The 22466-nt window shown below is 31.1% G+C and overlaps 3 protein-coding genes across 9 annotated transcripts in view; 1 reads left to right on the top strand and 2 right to left on the bottom strand.

Annotated features, from left to right (window-relative positions):
- Klc (kinesin light chain) overlaps positions 1-190 on the bottom strand; it is a 63406-nt gene extending 63216 nt beyond the window's left edge. For both annotated transcript variants that reach the window (XM_085199667.1, XM_085199664.1), the window contains exon 1: positions 104-190. The gene's annotated coding sequence lies outside the window, so the exon portion shown is untranslated. The remainder of the gene's footprint in view (positions 1-103) is intronic.
- A 1842-nt stretch (positions 191-2032) lies between these two features.
- LOC146531091 (thioredoxin, mitochondrial) lies at positions 2033-11734 on the top strand. Of its 4 annotated transcripts, none has more exons than XM_085199186.1 (4): positions 2033-2150; positions 4364-4505; positions 8249-8413; positions 9009-11734. In XM_085199186.1, exons 2-4 carry the CDS (start codon positions 4368-4370, stop codon positions 9138-9140), a joined length of 435 nt encoding a protein of 144 aa, XP_085055312.1. In that variant the 5' UTR covers positions 2033-2150; positions 4364-4367; the 3' UTR covers positions 9141-11734. The 4 variants fall into 4 exon arrangements, with proteins under 4 accessions (XP_085055312.1, XP_085055310.1, XP_085055311.1 ...); XM_085199184.1 differs by having other exon boundaries at positions 2043-2665; XM_085199185.1 differs by having other exon boundaries at positions 2043-2303.
- A 266-nt stretch (positions 11735-12000) lies between these two features.
- Positions 12001-22466, bottom strand: part of pcx (pecanex) — a 37060-nt gene continuing 26594 nt past the window's right edge. For 2 of the 3 annotated variants that reach the window (XM_085199176.1, XM_085199178.1), the window contains exons 20-25: positions 18805-18924; positions 18365-18424; positions 17654-17802; positions 17177-17334; positions 16473-16678; positions 12001-15745 (exon numbers count right to left, since the gene is read on the bottom strand). In XM_085199176.1, coding sequence (XP_085055302.1) covers positions 15605-15745; positions 16473-16678; positions 17177-17334; positions 17654-17802; positions 18365-18424; positions 18805-18924 — 834 coding nt within the window. In that variant the 3' untranslated portion in view covers positions 12001-15604. The remainder of the gene's footprint in view (positions 15746-16472; positions 16679-17176; positions 17335-17653; positions 17803-18364; positions 18425-18804; positions 18925-22466) is intronic. The other variant, XM_085199177.1, reaches the window with a different exon arrangement.

The raw sequence follows: 22466 nt of genomic DNA on the forward strand, positions 1-22466 counted from the left end.
AAATATAGAAATCGAAGAAGATAATAATATTTTTTCGCTAGTGTTTGTGAATTATTGACTGTAAGAAATATATATATCAATAAAAAACTAAAATAATACTCACCTTTCTAATAAATTGACAGCAACACACAGCACTAGAAATTCACTGTTATATTTAATGTTGCCATTCTAAGATCATCTTATAATTTCTTAAGTATAGATAAAATATTGTTTAGAATAAAAAAAATACTATAAAATAATACAAAATAATACTGTACTGTAGGTAGCTGTTTGGCTCGTTAATACAGAAGGATTATACATCAGCGTACTAAACGACATAGAATATAAAGAGCGCATAGGAGAAGAGAAAATATCAGTTGAAAGGGATGAAAATTTACGGAAACTTTTTAAAATGCAAGCAGTGCCGGTTTTAGCACTACCGGCGCCCTGGGCGAAGTTTTTCCGGCGCTCCCTAACTACAATTCAATAACATACAAAAAAGGGAATGGATACAACGAAATAATCATCTATTTAAAAAAATAATAATGATAAAAACTAATAAAATTTCACTTCTTGTAGCCTTTCTATCTGTGAACTCTTTTATTAGACATTCAAAGTCTATGTTTTCTGCAATTTTATTTTCAAAGTTGTTAAGTTTGTTAATTTAGATTGCTAGATTGTGTCCCGTAATCCGTAATCAAAGTCGACGATCACTTTGTTTTTTTTTTTTAGATCTTAGACCATTTTAAAGGGCATCAAGTCCCCTAAGCCGCACCGGGCAGCAATACCCTAGCTACGCCACTGCAGCGAGGAGACATCTTTGCGCAAAGCGCCCTAAACGGGCCCTTTTTATCCGGCGCCCCTGGGCGGTCGCTCAGCCTCGCCCTACCCTAACGCCGCTACGGAATGCAAGGAAAGTGCCGTGGGGACTTAATAACACGTGACAAACGATGAAGACAACTAATCTAATCAAAGGATGAGAAGATTGTAGCACTTTAGACATAAAACGATCAGAAAGGTATTGGCGACGAAAGTGGAGCAAAGGATCAACACATTCCATTTGCATGGCGTTTGTTGGGGATGACTTCATAGCACCTAAGATGATATGATTCTTAGAGCCTTATAATGAATTTTATCTAATTAAAGCTGACCTGTAACATGGAGATACAGTAATTAGTTCAATGAGATTGGTATTGTAGTGACTGTACATAATGATCAGGACATTTTTTTTATCTATTATATCAAGACATTTAATTAATTGACATTTTTTTTACATATTTCCAAAACTTCTTACTGTATGATTTTTTTACTATAATCAATTTTATATTTGTTATAAATATTATATATGTATATTGTTTGTTTTATATAATATGTTATAAATATTTCTTGTTATTTTTAATACATGCTGTGATTGTCTTTAATTGATAAAAAAAATAGTATATAAGTAGATCTTTATGTAATTTGGCCATATTGTAATGTTTCTTCTATTGACTATCCTAAATAAATAAATAATTAATATTTACTCTTGTTTTGTTGCAAAATGTCCTCACCTTAACTATCGTTTATTTGATATGATATTAATATTCTTTCGCAGTTTGCTTAAATTTCCTTCTTTATTTTGCTTATTATGTAATAATAAAGGGCGATAAATTGACAAAAAGGTCATGTCCTTATTTATAATAAATAGCTTCCTTATCTCGTAACTATAAATATTGTACTTTCATTGAATACACATAAGTATTTTATTAATATAATTAATTATACTGTTATAAATAAATGTTTAATATTTCACTCATAATTTATTGAATAAGAAAAATTTAACAAATATTCTATATTAGGTATCGTGAAATTACCGTACCGTATATTATATGCTTTTTTTTTGTTTTGACTTAAAACCCTAGTGATTGATTGATTGATTGATTTCTCGATATATGGCGTTTCGAGCGTGCCAGTTGAGCACAATTCATTTCGCCAATGTCACGTTGTATGGAAAAAAACCCTAGTGTCTATGGCATTCATTCTTTTGACAAATGTCAAATCTTGACAAATCAAATCTCTAATCTGCCAATGCCAATTTCGTCAATTCGTCATCGTTCGTTACTCGTTTCGCTAGTGATTTAGTTTCATATTTATAAAGAAAACAGTTTGTTTTAAAGAAATATTGAAATCTGGTAAAAAGTGATTTGTTTAATTCGACAATAATATCGTGCGCCTATGTGACAGTGATTAAGATAAGCTGTAATAAGTTTATTTGTCTGCATGTATTGTTTTTAATTAACGTAATCATTATTAACGATGTTTAACTAAAAGTTAATACAATATAGGTATGGCTTGACAATGCATAATTCTGGTGTAGGGGTGTACATCGTAACCATTGCTTGGTGTCTTGGTATATTGCTGATCTGGGTGTCGGTTAGGACGGGTGCCTCCTATATAGGAAAAATCGCATTGGCTATATCGATAGTTACAACTGTTTTATGGATACAGTTGCCAAAAGGGGGAGTAGATCTGATAATTGCCAATTTAGGCCATCCATACTTTGTTTTCCGTCTTCTGACTCTAGTTTCTTTGACTGTCAGTCTTGTTCTGGGTGGTAATTATTTATTTGTTTATATATTTATTCCACCTGTGGAGACAGAACGTGTTCAGTACGTTGGTAGACACAATTAAGTGACTATAATTGTGGGTAAGTGTTTTTAATGCCAAATTTTACATGGCATAAATATAATTTTGTATCTATAAATAGGAAGGCTGGCCTTTGTTTATTATTTGCTGCTTTATTTGTTGTTCAATGTTAAGTTTATCATGGGAAACTTTTAGTGATAATACTACTTGATTATATTTATTTTTTGTTACTGCTTGCTTCATTATTTAAAATTTTTTAAATACTTTATATTGTATAAGATTTACTTTATCTGTAAATTAGATTGCTTCATTTTAATTATTTTTTCTTTTCATGTGTACCACACATTATTTTTAATTAAATTTTATTCAAAGTTTGTATGATAAATAATGACACTTGACTTGTATAAATATAAAAATATAGAACAAGTATCGATAAAAAAATAAGTTCAATGACTTCATTAATAAAGTCCAAAGTATTGTTTTTTATAAATTATAAAGGCAAAAACAATACATGTTCATGGTCTTTAATACATAGCAGTACCCTGCCAGAGAGAGTATCTGGACAATATTGCTTGTTAAGTGAAAGAACTCAACGACACACTTTGTCTTTGCAAATCGAGGAAATAAAAATAACTTATTGCCCTGATTTGACTGAACTCACACCCATTATGTTTACAGTCAGATGTTATTCCACTGCATCACTACATTCATATCACACTAAGACTGCGTGTTTGACGCTAACTTTGATTAAATACCATAATTTAAAGTATTAACATAATATGTTACTTCATCATACAAAACTAAATATCTTTTGAGAAAACTTATCAGTACTGATAAAGATAACAGTTTCATTTGAAGAGTCATGTATCTTCTAAGCAGTAAGTAATTGAAGTATTATTTCATAATAGATTTTGTTATAAAAATTAAATAATATAAGAAAATTATATGCAGTGACACTGCATATGACCGTAAAAGCAAAGGTTTTGGGTTTTATCAACATTTTGTTGCCAATTGACATCTGAAAGTATTATACTTTTTAAAAGTTATTTTGTTTATCTATTTTTACTTTGATATTTAACCTGACTTTCTGTATAATTATTTTAATAAATAAAAGTGATAAATATAAATATGTTTTTTTATTATTTATTTCTTTTCAAGTCTTGATAAAATAAAAAAAATATAATTTTATTATTGAATATGTATATGTATATTTTATAATTTATTTAAATTATTAATAATATATCATTGCATGTTCTGCATGTCACATATCAGATGTCACTATGCTAGGAAATAATAAATAACATTACTAATCAATGTTAATTTTGTAGCAAATATTTTAGATGTAGTTTATTATTATCAGTAGTCAAGTACTTCTCAAATATATTTTTGATTATTGTTCAATCATCACTTGGCGGGAAAGATTTATAGTTATTCATTGACAACAATAATAGTCGCTTGCATACATCACAGTGTAATATTCGCATACCCTACAAAAAAACAGAATATTTGTGAAGGTAGAAAGGAAATTAAACTGGCATGCTCGAAGTGCCATAAATAAAGAACTGAACTCAACTGAAGGAAATTAAAATTCAATCTTTTTCTTTTTGTTCAAAGTCTTTTTTGACATGTTCCTTTATTTATTCACCTCATACATAAAAAAGACATTTAAAAAAATAAATAAAAACATTTAAAAAATTACAATATTGATTTCTTAAATCAAATTAAATGATATTCTCATATTATTTGTAAATAATTCTAGAATAATGAGTAACGCAATATGCCAAGGACTGAGGTCCCCGGTGCGGCGGCTGGCCGGGCTGAGGCGGGTGAAGCAGATATCCACATCAATAGTGCACAATGAAACAATACTGGTCAAGACAAACGATGAATTTGTTAATAAGGTAGGTTTCTCTGTTTTCTTAATGATTAAATTTTTGTACGTTTTGAAACTAGTTATGTGGAACTGGAGAACTACTAACATTGGATTTGGCTGATTATTAATATTACAAATTAATATTACATATTTCATTCCTCCGAGCGGCAATCGAACCCGCAACCGTCGGGCTTACAGTTGTAGCCTTATGCATTTTTTTTTAACAGAAATGTTATGTCCCGATAGGATTCAAATATTTAGCTTTGAGCTATTTATGATTTTCATGCCATGGTCATATATAGTTTAATTGTTCTAAACAATATTTTTTCCATAGTGAGCACTTTCATTATTTACGTTACGTGAATCTTAAGTGGGATAAAGAGATAATTAGAATTCACAGTCGTTATCTACACGTACGCTTGCGGAGTCGAACATACGGTTTTTTTTAACAAAAATAGTACACAGCTGGTGCTTTACGTCTAAACATAACATTTCTGTTGTGGTTGCCATATTTCATGAAGAGTGAAAAAAAATCGTCTTAGTTACAATATACGTCGTGAGATTTTTGTATAAAAATTTAAGATCCAATCAGCCATCGTTGCACGTTTTAAAAATATATACGATGGTTGTAGGTTCGAATATCCACTCCGGTGAAGCGTATACATATATTATACAGGATGGAATTGTCAGCACCACTTTAAATGAAACCACAGTTTTAACTACTCTATAAAGGTTTAATATAATTCGGAAAAAAAATAATTCCCAAAAATGAAAAAGTTATTTTTTCAAACAAAATAAATAATAAAATTATCGTTTTAAAATAAAACGCCATTTGTAAAGTATAACATAGGCACGCACACACTTACCTGTCAAATCGGAAACATCGCACACGTATGTGTGCGTCACACGAAATACAGGTATGGATAAAAATCGTGAAATGAAAAAAAAATCCTACGTCCAAACTGTTGAGGTACCTTGATTAATTTCTTAGGTGTGGGTTTGAAATATATTACCCTATATGCAGTTTCAATAAAAGAAGCGCTGCCTCTTCCACGCTGTATATATACATGCAATATTTATTATACTATACATAAGGTAAATGTACGGGGATTCGGCAGTTTAAGGCTCTTAGAACTTTAAACTATTTATTGTAAATACATTATTAAAGGTTATATGAATTTGCAAATTTTAGTATGATCAAAGTGGGTCTTTTGGCAGTAATTTAATGTGTGTGTGAATTATGCGGTTTAACTTAAGCTTAATTTTTATATTAATTTATTTGTGGACCTCTTGTTTGAACCCTACTTCGTGATAAAATTTAGCTCTGTTTCTAAGTTCGTGAGTTTGTGTCCCCTATTTCGGGTCACAAGTTTTTACCCCGCGAGTAAGGTTTTATAATAAAAAAAATAAACACCTTTATAGGTTTTGATTGTAAAGAATTTGTAAATAAAAAAAAAATAGGTTAGATCATTTTAACGACATTAAAACTTTTATAAAAAAAAAACCAAATTAAATCATCTTCACGCTGTATCCCGCTGACAGCAGGGTAGGTAAAGGGAACCTAGTGTTTTTAAGACACTCCGTTCCCCACTTTCTGCGGAATTCCGGAGGCATTGCATGTTAAGTGGCAGAACTCAACGCCGCGCTTGGCTTGAAATATAAATTTAAATAAACATTTTCTATTTTCTATACTATTTTTATTTTCATCTCCTCGAGTGGGGATCGAACCCACAACCAGTCGGTTTTAGAGTAACACTTTGTACCCCTGCGCCACGACTGGCGTCAACTTTTATAATTTAGAAATATATAAAAGCACAGTTTTAAAAAAAACATTTTTGAACTTTTATATACTTTTTTTATAAAAAAAATATAAAAAAGCTCAAAATTCAAGTTTAATTTTTTGAAGCTAGCTATGCCAGTTTATAGACCTATATATTTGGCTCATGGCTTTTATTTTCGCAACCAGTTTAGTATATTCTTGAAAAAATATAAAGATCTTTATTTAGACTTATAACAAGACTAAGATAAACAATATTAACAAAGACAGAGAAGTCAATGTGTTGATTTTACGTAGATTTATTTGTCACGAAGTTAGAGAAAATAATGAAATGTGGGGGAGCTTATTTCGTGTTACTGATTTTGGTAACTTCCGCAATTCTATTTATTCAGTATTTTTTACATTATGTCAAGTAATCATTAACTACATGTATATTCGAAAATATACACAAAAATAAATTATAAAGGTTGATAAAAAACAAAGTTACATTGGCAGTACCTATACGAATTTAGCTTAAAATTATCAATTCAGGTTACCTTTAAAATAGAAATATAGAAATTTAAGTGAACAAAATATATACCGAATTTCGATCACGAGAAACTTTATTAAATACAGTAACTGATTTTAAACTTTAAATTTAAATTATCTGAATTATAACATAAATATAAATTTATTAAAAAGTATCTAAGATCCCCCTAATTCGGTAGTAGCACGAAATAGCGGACACTTGATAAATAAAATGACTGCTATTTCGTGAATCGATTTATTGCAATTTTGAAAGAATTTTATGCTTCCATCTTTTTTTTTTTTTTCAATAAAATGTTTTTTTATAGAATACAAAAAAGCATGTATTCAATGTTTTATTCGAATAACTTACCTTTGTCTTTCTACAACCTTAAGAAATTCTTACGCTAGTCTTACGGTGGCAAGCATCGCAGACACGTTACACTGCAGTATGTAGACAACTCTGCGTTTAAAATGTCGCTATACGCTCAATTTTATCATTAAAATATTGTTACTTAATTTTTAGACAGTTGAAAGTATAAAGATTATATACCAATATATAGTTTACGTAAATAATACTTAAATTGCTTATTATTTTTGCCAAAAGCAAAACTCACGAAACGACGAACTATCACGAAGTTACCGTCACTTACCTTATATCTATATATATAAAATCGAAAGGTCACTCACTCATCACGAAATCTCAGAAAATTTAAGACTCCTACCATTTGTAGTAACGGAGTTTCATACAAACTTTCAAGCCCAAAAACAACCCCTTAGAAGTCGAATATTGCAAATTCCCGTCTTAGCGAGCACCTACGTCCTATAAATAACTCCAATGCAAAATTTTAGATTCCTAGCACATGTAGTTTCTGAAATTTCGTGATAAGTGAGTGACCTTTGGATTTTATATATATAGATTTGATTGTAAACAAAACAGAAGAAAGCTTAATTATTATTCAATTTTGATATCTGCTCAATGTAAGATTTTATATAATGTATGTAAGATTTTAGATTTCTCATATTTTTTAAAGATAACACTTTAGTTTTCCACACTTAGGAATAATAAATACTTATTTAGAAAATGTATAACAACTTAAACGTAGCGGGATTTGAGCCCGCCGTCTTTATTATTCTTCTCATCTAGCTCGACGTCGAAATTCTTATACGCTTTACTTTAACTCATTTATGTTATTTACAACTTAAAGATGAGAAATAAATTGAGAAACGTATTGGAATGGGCGTAAGAATAGAGAATCTGGGTAGTATGTCCCCACCCCGAATGGCCAAGGGGAAAATCCCAGAAATTTTATGAACAAAAAATTTGCCCTGAAATATAAAAAAAAACATGGACGTATCTTTTCAAAGCCTAAGTTCAGCCCAAGAAAATATCACTAGATACGCTTATTTGGATTGACTTATTAAACCATCACTTTCCAGGGGATTATTATTATTACAAGGTTATTAATATTTTAACATTTGATTTGTAGGTAATGAACAACGACAAACCCGTCATAGTGAACTTCCACGCGGACTGGTGCGAGCCCTGCAAGATACTCACGCCCAAACTGAAAGAGCTCATAGAGCCACTTAGTAACTTAGACCTGGCGGTGGTGGATGTAGAGGATAATGCTGAATTGGTCCACGCTTTTGAGGTTACTTTCTGTTTTAGTCACTACATTTAGAAAAGAAAATAAAAAAAAATGAGACACTCCGCTTACTAATATTACGTATATTATTAATTACTATTTGTACTACAAGACTTGGAAATCATTTTTTGAAGTATCGATATGAAACAGTTGCCTTTATTAGCAAAGACTAAAATCTTAAGACGGTTGTTTCTGTCAGTATATAAAATGTTACAGTTACTAAAAGTTAAGCTAAAAGATTAATAGAATTCCTGAGTAACTTGGAATTAGCAAAGCTAGATGTGGAGGATAATGTTAAATTGATGCACGCTTTTGAGGTAGATAGTGATTTCATTGTTAAAATACTTCAGTTCTACTATATTTAATATATGTTTTTTGTATATAATTAATATATTTATCCAACTTCCAGTATCTAGTTGTGGTTCCATTTACAGTCAACAGACTATACTGTACTGTTACAACAGCTAACGAAAGGAAGGTTAAAAATGGAGAGACTTCACTCTATCTTCCTCTTTCGAAGACACACCCTCTCCCCTCTCCTATTGCAAGAACGTTATATTTCGACAAAAAAACTAAAGCCATTACTTTTTACAATTTCCAGGTTAAAGCAGTTCCAGCGGTAATAGCGATCAAAAATGGTTTAATAGTAGACAAATTCATCGGCCTCGTCGACGCCGACATGATTAATAACCTTATAGACCGGATGTCCGGAAAAAAGAAAGATGGCGTGTAAATTTGTAATTAAAAAAATAAGTAACAAAAATACGCGCCATCTTTATTTAAGGACTATTATGACTTGCCATTGACGTTGATATTTATGCCATTGATTATTAAAAGGTTGAATTTCGTATATTTTTGTGCTAAAGATTATTATTTATGTTCAGATAATTACTTAAATATTTCGTTTCAGTTTTCAGTTCTGTGTAGATATTATTTATGCTGCCACAGATAAGGAAAATCTAAATTGTATTTAGAGACTATTATTATTGGCTTACAGGTTTTTTATTATTAAATGGATTATTTCAATATTGATATTAATACAATGTATACGTAATTATGAATACAATTGGTTGTGTATAATGGAAAACCAATTTTTTGGCATAAGGAAATATAAAGAATTTGAAGACAATACTTTTTGTGTGAAAAAATAAATTTTAATGTTATTGATATGAAATAATTGACACGAGTCGTTTCTCGTAAAAATTACCTGTTCTGTAAATCTTATATTTATTTTATCTTTGATGTTTTGATAATTTTAGTTCATGAAAAAAATATATAATACATAACTATAAAAGAAAGGTGGTTTGTATTAGTACAACATTAGTGAATAAATAAAATGTACCTTAATTGTATTATTTCTGCCAAAGAGTTGGTCAGTGCTTAGTTTTTAATGTTTTTATATTTTACACATTGGCATATAGAGATATTTTATAAGGGGGCAACCCCCTCTCATTACTGCGCCCATGATTGTGGATTGTAATCGAAACGTTAATAAACATCGTATGTATTTGTTATATTGGTTGGAAAATAAATAAGATTAATCACGTTAAAATTTGGCATATTGATTTCGCTTAAGATAATTTTAAATTTTTTTAATTATTAACGGGACTATTTCGTAAAGGTGAAGAAATATTTTAGTAAATTTTTAAATTGTAAACAGCAGCTTAAATTGTTATATTAGCGTAGTTTGTGTAAGTACTTTGTAAATATACTGTTTTAAAAATATATAGATTATTTTGAAATATGTTATGACATAAAATATAATTTTATATTATAATTTTATTTTCTTATTTCTGTCCTTCCTTTGTTCTTATTATTTATACTATAATTTTGCTTTATTGTGTAGAAATAGTTCAAGTAGTAGTTCAACATTTCCAAATTTTTATCACTTCATAAGAATTATTTATAAATATTAACTATGCTCAGGTATTGTGCTTATATTCTATATCCGGCCTAATAAGTATTCCTTATATCTTGGAAAAATATCATTAATATATATAATAATCGATAATATATCGATTTATTTAATCGGAATTTGATATCGATATTTAATATTATCATATATATTGTAGAATAAAATTAGATGTAGCAAAAGTTTGTAATTAGTTTATAGATTTGTTGTCTTTTACTATTTTTTAGATAAGTATGGTAAATTAGACTATCCCTTAAGAAAATTATTAAAAAACCGTTAGTACAGTAGTAAACCTAAGATAATAAAACCCAATGCATGTAAAAATCCCATGTGTCCAATAATTATACAAATCGTCAAATTATACGTATACTTAACAGCAGAGTCAGTCTTGGGTTCGAATCACATTTAGTGAGTAATTTTTCTGTATGTATTTAGACAAAGGTATTAAGTTTTTTAAAACGGTACACAATGTCTGTTAGGTTTTTTAGCCATATTTGAGAACGAAGACATACAGCTTTGCTAGAGCGTGACATAAAATATATGAATAACAGTAGTTTATTTCTTTTAAACTCGGTATGTCTGGCAACGCTCCAGCATCATGCTGAAATAATCAACTAAAGTAGTAGTAAGCTTTCGGTAAACTTACGTATTATCAGGGTTTTGCTAAATAGCTATACCTTTTAGGTGCTTGTTGTGGTCCTTCCAATTTAGCAGCATTAGTAATTTTAACTACTTATTCTAGAAAAACGTAGAGCGTACTATGTCATTAAAAATATCAGGTCCAACAGCGTTTATCTTCAATTAATATTTTAATTTTCATCAAATCAGTTGTTAAGTTATTTAGACACGAAAAAAAGGAAACTTAGTACTTTTTTAATTGCTTAAAATTTTACATTTCGCGTAGAGAGTAACGAGCTTAGATATTTAAAAATCGTGACCATATTCGGGTCCATTCATATTATGATATTTAGAAAAATTACATATAGTGAGTAACTTCATACTTATATTATTCTTGTTAATATCAAATAATGTTAATAATGGCCTAATAATGATGTACTTTCATATACATTTATTTGTATTTGAAATACAAAAAATTATATATCTTTTCATCATTTTCAAAATAAACATACTTCTACATATTTTTATAAAAACCATTTTAAAAACATTCCTGAACAAGCCAAGACTGTTTTTGGAAAGTTTCTTTAAAATCGTTTGGACAATCTGTAGTTATATCTTTTATAACATTTACGGAAAAAAATATTCTTGAGATAAATCAATATAATATTTGATTTTCAATCGAATAGACCAATCTATAGATCTTGATAGATTTAGAAATAGATACTTAATTTCACTTATTATAAAACCCTGCACTGCTACTTATACATATTAATATAATAAATATATTTCTTCCTAAATACTTGTTTTATTCTTATTTTTTTTATAGATTATCTACAAAATGTAAATCGATAATTAGTATTGAAGATAAAACAATGTACACAAAAAGTTCAAAATCTACTAAAAAATGGGGTTGCAAATCCCACTACAATCAATTATTTAAACAATTATACTAATAAATAATTGTAATTACATGACCAAAAATTAAAAAAAAGTATATTTTCAAAAATGGTCCTTCGAGCCGGATTTTTTTCATAAAGAATACAGGTTTAAAGAAAACAATAAATTCCATGCATCACTGTATTGCAGGGTACTTAATATTTATAATGTATTAACATAATTCATCTAACTGCGGCTTCCACTTTATATCTAACAACATACATTTGCTTTACAATGAAACTTTTATCTGAAAGTAAAAAAGAAAATGACTGTACTTATTGTAAAGAACATGCGTGTAACAAATAGTTATTATATTGTGCAAATTATGATTTATTTTCTTTTAAAAGTAATAAAAAAACACATTTCCAGATGTTTTAAATTTTTTAAATAAAAAGAAAACTTTTTTTCATATTTATATTATAATAATTATTTGACCGTCTATTTTTTTTATTAAAATGATAATTATAGGGTTAATAAACAAAGGAAATGGTATTAAGTAATAACTACTACGTTTATAACGCATTATTATTTACCAGAATTTTGAGAAAAACACATATTTGTGGACGGATTGTGCTTCGCTTTATCTTTTGTAATTCAAGAAAAGAATAGGCAATTAAAAGGAAATGTTTTAAATTTGAACTATTCATAAACCAGATCATATTTTAATATTAATACACAATTTTCAATCAATTGAACATTGTAAAAAAAATTAGAAACTTATTAAATAATGAAGATCACATGAAATGGTTTTTTTTATAAAACAAAATAATAAAAATAATGGAATTACGAGTACATACAATAAACTGAAAATACAAAAATATTGAATAAAGAACAAATTCAGTAAAGTGTAACCCGCGGTCCGTAAGTACACTAGAGCACTAGCTTAGAAGGCATACACTTAGGGACTACAATTAGGATTTAATTGACATTAAAACATTACGTACAGTCCGGCTGAGACTGGCTTAAATTTTGGTGTAGGCTATTACTTATGATTATTTTAGATTGAACAACGAGCAAAACTTAAGAAAATCTAATGATAGCGGCCACGATTCGTTGACTATACTGTATCTATCAATTTAATGTCAATTAAACGTTAATGGACGTCTATAAGTGCATTAACTTTTACAATCATAGAAGTGACGCTCACGATTATAAAAAATCAGTCTAAAATATATTAAGGCAACTCGCGAACGAATATTCTGTACACTTTGAGAAGATAGCGGGGAAAATGAGAGGCACCTATTTTAAATTAAATACATATATACTTATGTTAGAATAAACATACCAAATATACACAGTAATATTTTTAAACAAACAACATTTAAGGATTTAAGCGAACCTAAACTTTGACAAATAATTAAAAGGATTTAAAAACTCAAAACTGAAAAAAAGGAAAGAAACTGTGGGACTAACAATATTTATTAACATACATTAAAACATAATATTTCTTCAAAGACTTAGAATTTCGACATAATCTATAATAAAATCCAAATAGATTTTTATTTGATAAATTCGTAAAACTCAACGCGAGACGCTTATTCAAAAATGATACGTTTTTAAACATCATTAATAATATTATCATAAGTATTAAATAAATACTTTATTTAATAAATAACAGCGAAACATTGTGTATACACGAGCTTCTTATAATATTATAGTATAAGAGGCGATCGTTAAAATGTAACATCTATCGTATAATTCTATTTTTTTTTTAAGAAAGCTAAATAATGAGGGTAGAAGAAAATATTTATAATATAGTAACAAAAGAAAATCTGTTTTATTACAAAACCACCTTTACTTATACGGTCAAAACTTTGGATATCAACATTTAATATTTATAGTTTCCTTAGTGTTATAATATAACTTTATAGTATACAAAAAAAAGATTTTTTAAATTGCGTTTTGAATGGCGAAGCTCAACACTACAGGTTTTCTACTAGAGCGAGTAAATAAAAATAAGGAATTCCTTACAGTGAGAATAAAACCTACAATCTTCGCGTTTATAATCAACACTGTTTTAGTGCGTCACGATGGCCTTCATAAAAATATTTAAAAAAACTAAGAAACCAAAATCGTAGGGTGTTCTTAATATATATAAACATTCAAACGATCACCTCTCTTATAATTAAAGTATACAAAAAACACCTAAGTTACTGATAAGGGAATCATTATTTAAATATAAATAGAAAAAACAGTTTCCATATATTTCCATATACATACAATTATACATACAATTTTTTTTTGGTTGAGACATAATTTTTTTTGGGAAAAAAACTAAAAATTAACACACCATACACTAACATGTAAATACATTTTTACACTATATACAGTATGTTTTTATTTACAAAGGATGAACATCTTTTTTATATTATTTACATTTATTTAAATGTGGGCTTAAATTTATATTTAACATTTACAGAAAAAAATGTATAAAAACTTGAAGGCATGAGTGTATGAAGGTTGCCCAAAATTTGTCTTGAACATTATTTTTTTTTTATAGTTGTCTATTTTCCACTCAATTTATATTAATCAAGATGTTGCGTGTATGTGGTGGAATTCCATAGTAACAACACGACAAACAATGAAAAAATTAAATTAATTCCTCGGAGTGGCTATCGAATCCACAATCATTGTGTTGCGCCAAGATGACCTCAAAACTGTGTTAAAATTCGTAAACTTTTGAGCATTTCCATAATTTGACACAAAAGGTACAAAAAAATAATTTATTAGTAGTTTATATAAAAAAATAAACTAATTTATTAAGAATATTCTTTAAATTTGTTTAAAAACTCCTAATAAAAAAAAAAAGTTCAAAGCATTATAACTTTTTATTAAAAAACATTTTCACTAAATTACAGACACAACTGCAATAAACTTTCATACAATCATATCGTCAATTATAATCACGAAATCACAACAATTTAAAGTTCCAATTTGGTTAATTTTTTTTCGTAAAATTTTGTATGAACAATGAAATTAATGATCATCATTCACAAATTACATACATATATACACAAAAAGCACCAATTTTATCATTATATGGATATATTTCAGTTTTAAACACGAATTAACAGTAATTATTATATCATAATGTTTATTTTCATAACTGTTAATGGAATAATTGTAGCTTATTTATTTTTCTTTGTGGCTTTTTAAAAAAGCTGATAGAGTATTATTAATTTTTATAGGCAGAGATCATAGTGTTCTTCATCTTGAATTTTAATATCGGTATTTTGATAGTAATTTAAAAATTTCATAAATAATATATACATCTAGTATTATATATTTTTAATTAAGATAGTATTAAATAATATATAATAATAGAATGACCCAAAAAAGATAACCATTTTTTTTCCATTTTTTTTTCCATTTTTTTTTCCATCATATAACCAATCCTTTCTGTTAACATATAATTCATGTTAGGTTTTATAAACACAACGTTAAGTTCTGCTTCTCAACAACGGGCTGAAATTGGAAAACTGATTTTCTTAATATTAATCCTTCTCTGCCCACCCTGCTATATACTTAAGAGAAACTCAAGTCAAGAGTGTTTTGACCATATCATTCCCACCACACCGCTCAATTTCAGAGACATTGCATGTTGAGTTGCGGAATTAAACGCCGCGTACTGTCTTCTCACCAGAGAGGAAATGAAAATATAGTGTATCTGTATCGACCTCTTTACCTTAGACTTACTTATTTATAAATTTACATCCATGATTGTATGTTTCTCACACCTCATCTCCCAAATCTTGTACGCAGTTTTCACCTATGGGAACGTATCTGTCGTCTATTTGAACTAGAAGAATGGTTTTTTCGACGTGAGATCTTAATTTTGGATCGCGATGGTTTGGCGTCCATTTATGTACTACCTGAAAACATTATATAGAGTATAAGTTTATAAATTTATAATATAATAAGCATTTTATTTGTTGTCACTTAAGTTACTTATAAACAGAAAAGAAAAAAGAAAAATATTAATTTTTTTTCGTTTCCTAGTCAAGCACAATTATTTAGTTCAGCTGTTAAAGAAAATTAATCCAAAGCCCGCTAAGTCAAACTCTTTCCTCATGAAACCCGAATTAGAGTCTCTTATAGCAACATTACAAAATGACAAAGCTTCAGGTATTGATGATCTTACTAATGCCTCCCTAAAGCAAAATAAGCATGTTGTAGTTTTGTCTCCTTCAAATATATTTAAACTTTTGTCTGCAATTTTTCCCGATAACCAATTTACAAATCCGAGATGATACCGTAATTGTGTATGAAGGATCCACGTTGCTTGATGTATTTGAAAAAGCTGAAGCAGGAATGCGAAAAATATCTACATCTCATAATCTCCTCACATTAAACATATCTAAGACAAACTACACCTGCTGCTGCTGCTATCAAACAATATGCTGCATGCTTACTGTCTGTGAGCATCAATAGTATTTTTTTTAATGTTAATGTACATGATTCTTTGTTAATCTATTGAACGATTTACCATTATGTGATAGAATTTACAACACACTACCTTAAAGGATAAAACTTTCATAATATTTTTTATATGGTAGAAAATGGCCTCTTTTAATGGAAAATAGTACATTTTCAACTTACAAGTCCATCCATACCAGCGGTGGGCACCCAGGAACCCCAATTATTTCTACCACCGCGTTCTCTTTGCGTTTCACTTGGCCATAGCACGTCGATACGACGACCGAGGTTGATACAGTCGTATACTCCTAGCGGTTCTATTATGACCACTTTACTGCCCACAGTGACCCCACTGGTGGTACTGGTGGACCCAGCGGTTACTGTTATACCTAGTGAATTTATAATTCTCATCAATATTACAAAGAAAATTGAATGCTTATTGAGAGGCAGAACTCATCCCAGTAACTTTCTATTGTTACCAGAGCGAGGAAATGAAAATAACTTGTTCTTCCGAGTGGAAGTCGAACCCACAACTATTATATTTACAGTCAGACGATGTGCCATTGCGCCACGACGGCTCCTATGTATATATTTTTTTATCTGCTAGATATAGGATATAGCAGTTAGCTGCAGAGGGAACTTAGTGTTAAGACACTCCATTTTCCACTTTAGAGGCGCTTGGTGTTGAGTTGAGGTGGCGGAACTCAACGGCGCATTTTGCGTCGACATCAGAGCGGGAAAATGAAAATATTAAATATTTCGTTATGTACAAATGTATATGCATAGTACGTTCACACAACGTTTTAGGTTAATAGACTCTTGTTATAACAATGTCATAAAACTAGATTCTCTATGCCTATCCACTATGAAAGAAATAAAAAAATTACCTCGTCCGGACTCCGAACGGCGTACTCTCGTCTTAGGCACTGAGCCCTCAGGTTTTTCAATGTATCTTCCAGTTAATTCTCTATAGCTTTCACGCTCGTGTCGAATGTCTTTACTCAATTTAGACAGATCTTTTGATGTGCCTTCGTTTATGAAATATCTGTAAGGAATTTTTATTTTATTAACTTGTTACAAAATTATGATAATAAGGAGTATTTGCTTCTCTAATAGCGGTTAGTGTAGTTCTGATATTTATCCAGAATATTTTTTTTTATCTCGGATTTCTTTCTTTTTCAGTTACTTGATGGCAAAACCGGTTGTGGGTGGTCTCGTGGGGATAAATGATTTTCATTCCTTGATTAGATAAGACAGAAAGCAGCGTTGAGTTAAGACACTCAACACAAGATACCCTCCTATTCTGTTATTTGATATGCCAGATACAGCGTAAAATAGAATAACAAATTATCAAACAAACCCACCTAGTAAAAGCAACGACATTCCTGTTGGCAATTATCTTGCAATCCGGCAGAGACACGTCCAGCCCTCGCGCCTCCTCCAGCGAAGATCCAGACCCGGACGCCGACTCACGAGACGCTTGGGACGCTTGAGAGGAACGGGATCCGGAAACCTGGAGATATTGGAAATAACTATAAGTTTTATTTAGCTTCAGGCTGTACCTCGCACAAAGCAGGGTGGTCAAAGGGAACCTACGAATGTAATGTTAAAACTCTCCGATTCTATTAAGACACTTCCGTTCCCTATTTGCGCAATTCACGATTCAAGAGGCATTGCGTGTTGAGTGGCGGAAACCAACGCCACGCTTTGTATTTTTACTAGATCGAGAAAATGAAATTATTAAAAAATTTGCCAGAGTGGAAATTGAACCCACTATTGTCACGTTTAGAGTCAAACGTGCCACTACGCCATAACGGCCTCAGTATTCCACAGTCCACAATTTAATAAATTGATTGTGTATACTGCCGATATGTCATGGCCGGTCGTAAGTTACTCTTTCTTAACTTTTGCGCATTGATAACTCGAGAGAAATATAATGCATAGTGAGAAAAGATCCTAAAATCAAAGCACGACGTCCACGACTCGTCGACCGTACTGTACTTTGGTTAATCGATTCACTTCTGTTAAGAAAAAGACATAGAGTGTACTCATATGTTAAAGAGAGATAGATATACCTTAGCGCTGACTGCCCTCCGTGGTTGTTCCCGCCACGCGCACTCCCACCCGCTCGTACTCTGTCATATAAAAAGAAACGTATATGTAAGATATATTTTCCTCGTAATTTAACGCTGCATCCTGCAAATTAATATTGTTTTAACAACAATTTCACGCCGAATCCCGCATGTAGCAGGGTAGACGAAAAGCTGGTAATAAAACATTCTGTTCCCACTTTTCGCCCATTTTTTTTAAAGTTTGAGTGGTGAAACTGCTATGCTTTGTTTTCTTACGATAGCGACGAAATAAAACTAACTTATGTCCCAAATGAGTATCGAAGCCACAACCTTCGCATTACAAACAGACGCTGTTCTATTGCGTTTCAACAGCCTTATAGTCCTTCGAACCCATAACCAAGATTTGTTTCTGATGTACTGGCGTTACTCAATGCTGTGTTTACCTGTCCATCGTCAGTGAGACGTAGATCACAGTGTTCTGGTCTCAGAGTGTCTGACACTGCGAGGAGACGGAACGAAGCGGGTAAGGCCCTCTCCCGACGTCCGCGGGTTCGACTCCCGGGCTGAGAAAAAAGAAAAATATGTCAATAGTATTATGTATAAAAAAGAAAAGTATGTATTCCGTACATAGCAGGGTAAGCAGAAGGAACCTAGTGTTAAGACACTCAGTTTCCCACTTTCAGCCGATTTCTGCAAAGATTGCGTGTTGTTACCAAAGCAATGAAAATATTGAATTTTTCATATCCTAGACTGAGAATCGAACCTTCCTGGTTTGTGTCACGACTGGCCTCACGAAATATTATAGTTACCTTTGTTTATATATTACATAAATATAAAACGTACAATTTAATTATATATTTTATTAAAGATCTATATGGTATTTTTAAATAAATATCAGAGTTAAATATTTTTTTTTTTTTTTTTTTTTTTCATTTATTTATGTACCACACAAGAAAGAAAGTACAGAAAACTTATAACAATAGAAAAAATGTGTACAAAGGATAACTTATCTCTAATAGAGATCTCTACCAGAAACCCTTGGATGTAGGAGATGTCAAAAGAAATTATTCGGGTGCGGTATTTTAATATTACGTTAATAATAATAATAATAAACCTACATACAAATATTAATACACTATATTATAATATATAAATATATATAATACATAATATTAATAAATATTACTATACATCAACAACATATATAAACAAACATACTTATACAAACATACACACATACAACATATAAATATATACAATGACACAAAAGAGATGAAACAGGAAAAGAAAATTAATAAGGAAAAAGACAAAGCGACTACTAAAGATTCTAATTGAGATTAAGAAAATGTTGTTTTAATTTGATTTTAAAAGTATTTAGCGACGGATTGCCCGACAGTATAGAGTTAGGTAGTGAGTTCCATAAGCGCACTGCTTGAACTGTGAAAGATTTTTCATAAAAAGAGGTATTACATATAGGGTACTCAAGTTTTCTTTGAGTTACACATGAGCGTACCGGTCTTTCACTTGGAAGTGTCAATTGAAAACGCTCCCTTAAGTAAGAAGGAGAGGATGACTTTAAAATGTTAAAAAGCATAGTGAGAATGTGCAGGTTACGACGTAAACGCACAGGAAGCCAATTTAGTTGTCGACGGAAATCAGACACGTGGTCAAATTTGCGCAAGCCGAAGATAAAACGAATACACATATTCTGAAGTCGGTCAAGTTTGTCGAGAGCCTCTTCGTTAGCATCAGGATAACAAACGTCAGCGTAATCTAGCAGTGGCAGAAGAAGAGATTGAGCAAGAATGATTTTAGTGCGAATAGGTAAAAAATTTTGAAGGCGTTTAAGAGAGTGCAGAGAATAATGTATGCGTTTACTGATTACATTAATGTTCGGAGACCACGATAACTGTCTATCAATTATGAGACCCAAATTTCTTGCTGAATCAGACAACGGTATTATAGTCTCGTTTAATTTAATACAAGGCAAGGTGCTAAAATCTACTCTGGCACGTAATTGCCTACTGCCAATTATTAGAGCTTGAGATTTGGAGGGGTTAATAAGAAGGCCAAACAAAGTTGCCCACTCACTAATAAGTGCGAGATCAGTGTCAATGTTCAGAATTGCAGTGTTTAAGTCTTCAAGAGTGGCGTGTCTATATAGCTGTAAATCGTCAGCGTAAAGATGGTATTGACAAGATAGGATTTTGGTAATTTCATTTATAAAAATGGAAAAGAGCAGAGGAGAGAGTACGCCGCCTTGAGGTACACCAGTTACCAAATCAGCCCAGTCAGAGCAAAGCTCTCCGGTGTAGATTCTTTGCTTGCGACCCCGAAGATAAGAACGAAACCATTCAGTGGCAGCAGAAGAGATGTTAAGTGTGGAAAGGATACCAAGTAACACATCAAAATCCACAGAATTAAACGCGTTACTAAAGTCGAGTAAAATAAGTATAGTTAATTTTTTATTATCCATCGCGAAACGAATATCATCAGTAACTTTAATTAACGCTGAACATGTACTGTGTGATGGGCGGAAGCCGGACTGGAATGTATTTAAAAGATTGTTTTGGAAAAGATAGTTAGAAAGCTGTTGAAAAGCTGATTTTTCAAGGAACTTCGAAAGGACGGGAAGGATGGAAATAGGACGAAAGTGTGAAAAATGAATAGGATTAGATTGTTTAGGTAACGGGAGTACATGTGCACTTTTCCAGGCAGTAGGGAAAGAGCTTGACTCGAATGAGAAGTTTAGAATGTGAGTAATAATAGGAGTTACAAGATGTAGCACTAGCAGCAACATGTCACGACTTAAGTTATCACTTCCAACAGCTTTAGAGGAAGTAGATACGATACCCTTTCTAACTTCTTCTACTGTCACTTCATGGAATGCAAAAGGATCACAGTTAGGCTGGGTGGCCTGAGCCAGTTTTCGAAGACATAAAGTTTTATTGGATTTGGCCATACGCACGGGGGAAGTAGAAAAGTAACTATTTAGAGAATTCAAATCAATGGACTGATATGAAATGTTACGAGATTTACCCACGCCTAGTGACTCAAAGAATCTCCATGTTTGAGAAGGAGAGAAATTATCAATGCAGGAAGTTATATACCGGCGTTTTGCATCTCTACACAACCTGTTACACCGATTTCGCAGCTTTTTATAGACAGCAACATTCTCTGGACTCGGGTGCCACTTGCACTTTCTCTTGGCTTTGTCGCGTTTCTTCATTATTATTTTTACGTACGAAGTTAGCCAAGGGGCAGGCGGGCGTCTAAAACGGACTGGTTTAAGTGGTGCATGAGCGTTAAATAAAGATAATAAGTTATTGTTAAAAATGTCAACTTTTTCGTCAATGTCAGAAGATGAATAAAAATGAGACCAATCCATTAAACTAGCGTCTGAAGCAAACGAGTCGTGATCAATATGCTTATAGTTACGACGCATTAACACTTTGCCTCTTCGCTTAGGTAGTGATAAAGTGTAACTTACAAACAGGAGGTCATGGTACGAGAAGGGGGCTGTCAGTTGACCATGTACACGTACGTTCTCCGGTTTGGAGGCCATAATGACATCAATCAAAGTGGGGTCAGAATTTGGAGGAAAATGTGTTTCAGAGAGGGTAAGAATGGAGAGATTGAAAGAAGTCATTAAAGATTGTAACCTTTTAGCTCTGGCGTCTTGTTTTAGAAGGCAAGTGTTCAAGTCGCCCATAATGATTGTGTGTTCATAAGAAGAGACAAGGCTTTCAAGAACTATTTCAAAAGTATGGAAATAATTAATATTCATAGAGGGACTATAAACAACACCAAGAAGGACCTTAGTATGGCGGCAATTAATTTCAAGAAAGAGATATTCTAAATTGGCTGAGTATTCGTTGGGAGAGTGTTGTAAGATCTTATAAGAAATATCAGTTTTAAGGTAAATACAGATACCACCGCCTCTTTTATTAATACGATCATTTCTAATGAGATTAAAGTTTGAAATGGAATAAAGAGAAGAAGGGAGAGAAGGTTTAAGCCATGACTCTGAGACCAAGATACAGTCGACGGGTACATTATTAAACGACACAAGAAGGTCGGTGTAGTGCGCTGGTATGCTTTGAGC

Source organism: Heliconius melpomene, chromosome 16 (genome assembly GCF_056956725.1).
Source record: "Heliconius melpomene rosina isolate 202511_hmr_F chromosome 16, ASM5695672v1, whole genome shotgun sequence".
Classification (NCBI taxonomy): domain Eukaryota; kingdom Metazoa; phylum Arthropoda; class Insecta; order Lepidoptera; family Nymphalidae; genus Heliconius; species Heliconius melpomene.

Bases quoted from the DNA above. Each gene is read 5' to 3' on its own strand.
- LOC146531091 (XM_085199186.1), top strand. From the start codon at position 4,368: ATGAGTAACGCAATATGCCAAGGACTGAGGTCCCCGGTGCGGCGGCTG. The intron at 4,506-8,248 runs GTAGGTTTCTCT...TTTGATTTGTAG, and splicing joins ACGATGAATTTGTTAATAAG to GTAATGAACAACGACAAACC. The intron at 8,414-9,008 runs GTTACTTTCTGT...TACAATTTCCAG, and splicing joins AATTGGTCCACGCTTTTGAG to GTTAAAGCAGTTCCAGCGGT.